Below are 9,166 nucleotides of genomic sequence, written 5' to 3'. Positions count from 1 at the left end.
AGCAACCACATGGTGGCTCACAACCATCTGTAAAGAAATCGGGTACCCTCTTCTGGGGTGCAAGTGTACATGTAGGCAAAACATTGTATACATAAATAAATAAATAAATATGTTTTTAAAAAAGGAAGAAAAAAATGATCAACACATCTCTCTCCTAGGCTGGCTGACCTTTGATTTTCACAGTGTGGGGGTGACTGCTGCAAGAGGAGGGGCTTGTCTGGAGGACATCACAGGGGGAAACGGGGGGCACTGGGCTAGGACAAGCTAGGTCACCAGATCCGACTTGACCCCTTGGAGGTACTGAGGTTGCCTGGTTTCCTTGCCAGTCACACCATCTCAGCTATGGCCTCCCACCTATCCAGTTCCACCTGACACTGACTCTCACACCAGGTGAAGTTCCTAAGCAGGGAGCACTTGGCACCTCTCAAAAATTTACGAGACAACCCTACCCAGATCCAGCCAATGGACAGGACATTCTCCACAGTTGAGGGGAGAGTGGGGTATGACTTTCACACGAACTCTGGTGCCCCATATTTGACCACGTCCCCTGGATGGGGAGGCCTGGTGGCATTCAGAGGAAGGATAGCAGGCTACCAAGAAGAGACTTGATACCCTATGAGCATATACAGGGAGAAGAGGTCCCCCTCAGTCACAGTCATAGGGCAGGGGAGTAAGGGGAAAATGGGAGGGAGGGAGGAATGAGAGGATCCAAGGGATGGGATAGCAATTGAGATGCAATATGAATAAATTAATAAAATATATTTTTAAAAAAATTTACAAGACATTGAGCAGAATGCATTTGGAAATGGGTTTCCATTCACCCAGCAGTCAGTCACTCCCTCCCTCAAAATTCGTACTTATTGAACACCTACTATACACCAGGCCTCGTGGCCAAAGGGAAAACACAGGCAATCAGACCATCACCAGCAAGCTGACACTTAAGAGGAACGAAGGGCAGTAAGCGCGCTGACTAAATGCTTAAGTGTTGCCATTGGAAACGAGCGAGAGAGCATAACAAAAGCATAAAGCCAGGAGTCGCTGGAGGGGAGGGGCGAGGTGGGGGGGGGCATGGCAGTCCAGGTTTGTAATCCCAGCACTGGGAAGACTGAAGCAGGAAGATCTCGAATTTAGGTCCAGCCTGAGCCATGTAAGGAGGAGACCCTGTTTCAAAAGTCTAATAATCTGGGCAGGGGCTGAAGAGTCGGCTCCTACGTTGCTCTTCCAGAACACCTGGGTTCGGTTCCCAGCAATTTCCTGGCAGCTCAAGACTGTCCATAATCCCAGTTCCAGGGGCTCCGATGCCTCTTCTGATCTCCATGGGGCACTCACTGCACACACACACACACATGGCATACACACATGCGTGCATGCAAACACTCATACGTGTAGAATAAAATAAAAGCTGGTTTTTTAAAAAGTCAATAATAGAAGTCGGCAAAATGAAAGCCAACCTGGTAAAAGCAAAAGCCTTGGGGACATAAATTCAATCCCCAACAGCCACATAAAGGTGGGAAAGGGGGTAAGCAACTCTGCAAAAGTGGTCCACTGACTTCATATGCACTCTATAGCGCACACGTGTGTGCACCACCACCCCACCCGCATACACACACCATGCACATAAATGCAATAATAACGGCTACTTGTAAAGCTGATAATCACAATATCAAAGTAGGGGAGGAGACAAGCTGGGCAGATGGGGCAGCCATTCTTTTTTTGTTTTTTTTTTGTTTTTTAAGAGAATCTGCAAGCTGGCCCTTGAGCTGCCTGCCGCCTGTTAGTAAACCACCGAGAGTTTGTTTACATGCCATCCAGGCTGTGTTCATGCCTCAGTGGCAGAGACGGAATGAGTCAGGGAGCTGGAAATATTTGCTCTCTGGCCCCTTTACAAAGCTTTGCCATTGCAAGGAAACACCACGTCACACCCACTAGACCGGCGCCAATTAAAAAAAAAAAAGAAAAAAAAAGACAGACAATAGCAGGAGCCACAGAATGCGGAGGGACGGAGTGGAACCCTGATGTTTTGCCACTGGGAAGGGAAACCGGTGTGGCCACTCTGGAAAGCAGTGAGGAGGCTGACCTGCAGGAGCCCACACGCAGCTGTCACCTGACCAGTCGAGTCCACTCGAACCTTTTGTCCACACCAAAGCTTGGGCTTGGATATTCACAACCCCACTGGCAATAGCTAAAAAGTGGAAGCAATTCAAATGCCCTCAGCTGGTGAATAAAATGGGGGTAAGGCCACACGATGCGGCAACAGTAAGAAAGATAACCTATGTCGAAATTTGGATGAGCTGTGAAAACACTATACAAATGAAAGAAGCCGGTCTCCAAGATCACCCATGGTAATAAGATTCTGGTTTTAATTTTTTTATTTGTTTGCTTGGTTTGGTTTGGTTTTGTGACAGGGTCTGACTATGTAGCCTTGGCTGGCCTAGAACTCACTCACTGTAGAGAACAAACTGGTCTCCAACTCATGGAGCTCCACCTGACCCTGCTTCTATAGCACTCTGAAGTCATATACCACTTTTCCCCACCCCACCCCCTCTCTAGTTTTGTTTTGTTTTGTTTTTTGAGACAGGATTATGCCGTGTAACCTTGACTCACTCTGCAGACCAGGCTGGCCTCGAACTCACAAGAGCTCTGCCTGCCTCTACCTCCCAACTGCTGGGATTAAAGGGATTACAGGTGTGCGTCATCACCACCTGACACCATGCCTGGATACTTTGTTTTGTTTGAGGCATGGTCTGGCTTCAGTCTACAGCCTTAACTGGCCTCATACTGCAGGGCAGCCCAGCTCTGCCTCAAAGATACACGAATCCCCCTGCCTCAGCTTCCTGAGAGCTGGGATCACAGGTGTGTGCCAACAAGCTGCGCAGGATTCCGTTTATATGAAAAGTCCAAGCACGGTGCAGTGGTGCCTGCCTGTAATTCCAGCACTCATAGAGGCAGAGGCGGGCAGATCTCAGTGAGTTTGAGGCCAGCCTGGTCTACAAAGTGAGTCCAGGACAGTCAAGGCTACACAGAGGAACTCTGTGTCGAAAAGCAAAACCAAAGCAAAGCAAAACAATAACAAAAAAAGTCAAACAGTCCAGTAGTAAAAAGTCTACAGACCAGGGCAATCAAGAGGGCTCACTGGGTCAAGGTGCTTTCTACCAAGCCTGATGACCACTTATATACCATCCCCCAACCCATAAGGAGAGGGAGGAAATTAGCTCCCACAACTTGTTCTCAGACCTCCACACATGCCCAGAGCTTGTGCATACTCACACACATCTATGTGTGTACACACACATACATACATACATACATACATACATACATACATATATACATATCTAAAAAAGAGAAAAAAGACAGATTTCTGTGAGTTCGAGGCCAGCCTGGTCTACAAAGTGAGTCTAGGACAGCCAAGGCTACACAAAGAAACCTTTTCTTGAAAAACCAAAAAACAAACAAAACAAAACCCGAAAAACAAAAAACAACCGACATCTACAGGCCAGAAAGTAGCTGTATAGTCACCAAGGCAGGGGCTAGCTGAGGAGTACCGGGTCTCCTTATGTGGGTAGTGGGGAATGAAAATGGCTGGTTTTGTGTGTGTGTGTTTTTTTTTTTTTTTTGAGACAGTCTTACTATGCAGCTCTGGCTGTCCTGGAACTCTCTGCATAGACTTGCCTGGCCTGGAATTCACAGAGTTCTGCCTACCTCTGTCTCCTGAATGCTAGAATCAAAGGTATGTGCCAACCACCTTAGCAAGCTCTTTTTTCTTTTCTTTTCCTTTTTTTTTGGGGGGGGGGCGTTGTTTTTCTTTTTTTCCTAGACAGGGTTTCTCTGTGTAGCCTTGGCTGTCCTGGATTCACTTGTAGACCAGGCTGGCCTCGAACTCACAGAGATCTGTCTGTCTCTGCCTCCCAAGTGCTGGGATTAAAGGCGTGCGCCACCACACCCAGCTTTTTTTTTTTTTTTTGGGTTTTCAAGACAGGGTTTTCTTTGTGTAGCCCTGGCTGCCCTGGGGCTAGCTCTGTAGACCAGGCTGGCCTCGAACTCACAGAGATTTGCTTGCCTCTGCCTCCTGAGGACTGAGATTAAAGGTGTGCGCCGCTGCTGCTGCCACCACCACCACCACCCAGTGCTCCCTGTTTTTGTGAAATGAGATCTTTCTATGTAGTCCAGGCTGGCCTCAAACTCAAGGAGGCACTCCTTCTACCTCAGCTTGAGTGCTGGGATAGCAGGCATGCGCCATCACACCCAGGCATTGTTGTGGATGTTTCAGTGCTCTGGACCAAACCCAGGGCCTTTCCTAAACTACACAGCACTCTTCTCCTGAGTTACGCCCCTAGCCCTTTTAATTGTGTGACACGTGTAAATTATATCTCAAAAAGCTGTTTGTAAAATCATTGTTGACTTTTGGTCTAGTCAGAAAAGGCCTGGAAGGCTTTCGGTGTTTGAACTTCTTTTATAATTTGCTCAAAGATCTTGCGTAGTAAGCAACCGGTGACATTTGACATTTTACTGTGCAAAGTGCTTATGTTCCGTACCTTGTTCATCCCTCACAGCTTCCCGTGGGCTCAATACAGATGTCCCCACTCAACAGATAAGATACAGAAGCACAGAGCGCTTGGGCAATCCGCCTCTGCATCACACAGCTGCTGTTCCACAGAACTGGGGCTCAGTTCCAAGTGTGACACCAAAGGCTGTGTCCGACATCACAGAGCCATAGAATGCTTTCCTATCTAGACTCTAAATTCCCACTCTTTCCTGGGTCAGGAAGACATCTCAAAGCAAGACGAGGAGATGGGACAAACAAGCCTTACAAGCTTGAGGGTTGATAGACTGCTTGCCCAGTGCCCTGGTTTTGACCCCCAAGACCGTATAAATTACCTGGGGGGTGGTGCACGCCTGTAACAGCACTCAGGGGAAGTAGAGGCAGGAGGATCAGTTCAAGGTCATCCTCCCCTCTATGGAGAATTCACGGAGAGTTAGGGCTACAGGAGATCTTACTTCTAAAGAAAGGAATGAAGGGAGGAAGGGAGGAAAAGAGAAAAGGGAGACTTGGGGAGATGGCTCAGGAGATTAAAAAAAAATGCTTATGTGCCAGCACAAAAACCCAGTTTCAAAACCTTGGCACCTACAAAACCCAGACATGACCACCCACTCTTTTTTTTTTTTTTTCAAGACAGAGTTTCTCTGTGTAGCCTTCCTTGGCTGTCCTGGACTCACTTTGTAGACCAGGCTGGCCTCGAACTCACAGAGATCCACCTGCCTCTGCCTCCCAAGTGCTGGGATTACAGGCATGCGCCACCATAGCCGGCTGACCACCCACTCTTTTAACCCCAGCACTGAGGGGCTGAGACAGGCTGGTTCTGGGAGCTTACTAGCCAGCCAGCCCAGCGGAAGTCGCCAGGTTCATCAAGGGCCCCTGAGTTAAGGGAATAAGACAGAGAATGATAAAGGAAGAAGACACCTGATGTCCTTCTGTGGCTTCTACATGTGTATGCATGGGTGTATGTACACACACATACACATACACACACACACACACACACACACACACACACACACACAAAGAAGGAAGGACGGAAGCATGGAGCCTATCAGGCAAAGAGAAGCAACAAGCACACTGACTGTCCTTGCCTCAGAGAGAGGCCACACAGCCTCTCTGCACCGTTCCCAAGGTGTAAGGCATAGAACTCTCCCAGTACAGGAAGTGGGCTTACTTAGAGAGCTGACTTTAGCCCGTAACCTAGGATACTGGGATGCTGAAGCGAGAGGATCTCACTTGAGCCAACCTAAGCTTCAAAGTCAACCTGAACAACCCAGTGAACCCTTGTCACAAAACAAAACTCCTGGCCTTCACTGTCAGAGGTTCTGCAACAGTGGATCTGAGAGCAGGGATCCAGGGTCAGCAAGCTTGTGGAGTGACTCTGAGCGGGAGGGCCCTGGAATACATCCTGAACAAACTTCTCCTTCTGGGCAGCCCCTCTCTCCTTCCCAGCCTTCCTGACATCTGGCTCACACATCTGTTCCCTGTGGCTGAGGCCTCACGGGATACCTCAGAGGCTCCGATGCTCTGTCTCACCTGGGACCCTGTGCCCTGCTTTCCTCTGCTTTGCTTATTCTCCTCAGACACCTCATGGCAACTCCAGTCCCTTTGCCCTCCCACCGGGGGCTCTTAACAAAGCCCTCCTCCAGCCACAGACATAGTTCTCGCACTTTTAAGATGAGGAGGAAGAGATCATGTGCAGAAGTCAGGGGACAACTTGAGGGAGATGGTTGTCTACCATGTGGGTTCTGGGAATCAAACTCAGGTCTTCAGACTTGGTGGGAAGTATCTTTACCCACTGAGCAGCCACCTTGCCAGGCCCAGTTTCTCAGTTTTCAGTTGTCACATTTCCACAGGCCTCCACAGTGACTAGGCTCACTCTTAGAACAAATGCTAACTAAGACATTGGGCACAGGGCCTGGTGTGAGGTAGGTGCTCAGTGGATGCTGTGAACCGAATTAAGTTGAAAGTCTGTAGCACATCAGGGCAGAAGAGGAAAAAAGACTTTATGGTTCATGAAGGCTGGAGGGTGGGGGTAAAGGGGGTCGGGGGTGGGGGAGGTGGCTCTGAGAGTGTTTGCTGTCCAAGTATGACAAAGTGAGTTCCATTGCCTCAACAGCTGGATGCAGAGGTGCATGTCTGCAGTCCTTACACTGCTGTGATGAGACAGGAGGTGGAGACAGAACGCCCTTCCCTGGAGCCTGTGGGCTAGCTAGCTGAGAACATGCAAGGCAGCGCTGGAAACAAGGGAGACCCTTCCTCAAACAAGGTGTAAGAGAGGACTGACGCCAGAAGTGGTCCTCTGACCTCCACACATGCACTGTAGCACGCCACACCTTTACACACACACACACACACACACACACACACACACACACACACACACCATATACACACATAACCAAACAACAGGTAAACAAATAACTTTGTAAAGACACCACTGCTCACTATATCTCATGCTTTTTATTTGATAAGACTCAACATCGTAAGAACTCTGATGACAATGAGTTGTAAAAAAAATAATAATAATAATAATTCAGAAAAAAAAAATCAGAGCCGGTAGAACGGGGTGTCCCATTCAAAGGTTGGTGGGTCCAACACTTGTCAGTCTTCCTGAGTGGCATGGTGTGGGTTTTAACTTCAGGACATTATGTAATAGAGACAGGGGAAGAATGAAGGATGCAGAGTAGTGGGTCTGGTCCCAAGAATCCCTCTCCCCTGCTGCCACCTTCTAAACCTCTCTCTCCATGTCACTCTGTGTCACTGGTACCTCTTTCTTTATGGACAACAGAGACCCAGTGGACACAGTTCCCGGATGTTGTTTTCTAATCAAAGAGCTACAGGAGATGGGGGCCCCTCCTTTATAATTCCAAATTCTCTTTTTATTCAAGACATCAATCCCATCCCTTCTCCACAGCCCTCTGTAAAACCCTAGGTAGACCAGAAGGCCTTGGCTCTGAGCCTGCGAGAGAATAAGACAGTTTCTCACCTTAGTCCTGTAGCTTATATTTCTTCCAATGCAGAAAACCATGCGGCTATTGTGGCGAGGGATGTCTTCAGTCCTGCCCCCTTCCACACAATGGCCTAGCTTTAGGCGATCCCGAAGTCTAGAAGATGCTGGCAGTTGAACACAGAACAAATCTATTGACTAATCCAAGACCCAAGACGGCACACATCAGCCCAGGTCTCAGAGAAACAACAGTAATAAAAAATAAATTAAAAAAAAAATAAAAATAAAAAAAGGCAAACCCAGCCGGGTTACAGGGCATAACAGATAAACCCCCAAATCCGACTAGGAGGCTTTCCTGAAATGGACAACTTTTTGAAATGCTTGTCGAAAGTCTTCGTTGAACACAGTGTAAATGACGGGGTTAATGAGGGAGTTTAAATAACCTAGCCAGGTGAAGAAGTCAAAGAGAGCCGGGTGGATCCAACAGGAGTCCCTGCAGATGGGGAGGACCAGCGACACCACAAAGAAAGGCAGCCAGCAGACGATAAAGGCTCCCAGAATGATGCCCAAGGTTTTAGTGGCTTTCTTTTCTCGAGCTGCAGAGATCCTCTTCCGTTCTAGGATGCTATCAGCGAGCTTGATTTTCACTTGGTTGAAAAAGAGAGGGGAGCCGGCTGTGTGTGTGTGGCTCTCGTGGAGGCTGGGGTTGAGGGAGCAGAGTGAGGAGCCCGCGGAGCCCGTGATAAGCTGTGCCGTGGTGAAGCGCTTCCCGTAGAGGGAGGGTGGGTTCAGGATCCGACTCCGGGCGGCCACGTATATGCGGCCATACAGGATAATGAGCAAGACGGACGGGATGTAGAAGGCCCCACAGGTGGAGTAGATGGTGTAAGAGATCTGAGATGTGTTCACCAGGCAGTCGGACATTTCCTCATGAGCCGTGGCCTGACGCCAGAACAGTGGTGGGATGGAGATACAGATGGAGATGGCCCAGACTGCCGCAATCATGGCTGCCGCGTGGCCAGCTGTCCGGCGCTTGCTGTACTCCAGGGCATCAGTGATGGCCCAGTATCGGTCCAGAGCGATGACACAGAGATGCAAGATGGAGGCCGTGCAGCAGGTGATGTCAGAAGACACCCAGATATCACACAAGATTTGGCCGAAGTTCCAGGTGCGAGTGGTGGTGTAGGCTATGCTGATCGGCATGACCAAGACAGAAACCAGGAGGTCGGTGGTGGCCAAGGAGCCAATGAGATAATTGGCCGGGGTGTGGAGCTTCTTGGTGAGTAAGATGGTGGTGAGTACAAAGGCATTGGAGAGGACCGTGGCCAGGGTGATAGCGGAGAGGACCACCACAAGGGAGATTTTGAGCGCTTGTAGGACCTGTGGGTCCCAAGCCCCTGTAGTATTCAGGGATCTGTTGGAGGCCTCCGGGGGAAAGCCTTCTATGGACTGATTGGCCAGAGACATGCTCGGTGTTTCTTTCTTTCCACAGACTTCTACACTCACAGCTCCTTCCTTCACCGCTGCCCCACCCAAAGAGCAAGGTCATCCTTCGGCCTCACAATCGTGGAGGCCATAAGTCAGAACTGAGCACAGCAGAGAGACCTCAAGGCGTGGCCCAGAAGGAACATCAAGACCACTGCTAGCTGCTTCTGGAAGCAGATGAAACCCAACGC

At 49.2% G+C, this 9,166-nt stretch overlaps 1 protein-coding gene across 1 annotated transcript; it reads right to left on the bottom strand.

Moving 5' to 3' along the window:
- Positions 1-6,984: 6,984 nt before the first annotated feature.
- On the bottom strand, positions 6,985-8,964 carry HTR1D (5-hydroxytryptamine receptor 1D). The gene has a single exon (XM_084788336.1). It carries the CDS (start codon positions 8,955-8,957, stop codon positions 7,833-7,835), a length of 1,125 nt encoding a protein of 374 aa, XP_084644462.1. The 5' UTR covers positions 8,958-8,964; the 3' UTR covers positions 6,985-7,832.
- Between the last annotated feature and the right edge of the window lie 202 nt (positions 8,965-9,166).

Source organism: Acomys minous (assembly GCF_964271855.1).
Source record: "Acomys minous genome assembly, chromosome: 6".
Classification (NCBI taxonomy): domain Eukaryota; kingdom Metazoa; phylum Chordata; class Mammalia; order Rodentia; family Muridae; genus Acomys; species Acomys minous.
This window is presented reverse-complemented; position numbering and strand designations above follow the sequence as displayed.

Bases quoted from the DNA above. Each gene is read 5' to 3' on its own strand.
- HTR1D (XM_084788336.1), bottom strand. From the start codon at position 8,957: ATGTCTCTGGCCAATCAGTCCATAGAAGGCTTTCCCCCGGAGGCCTCC.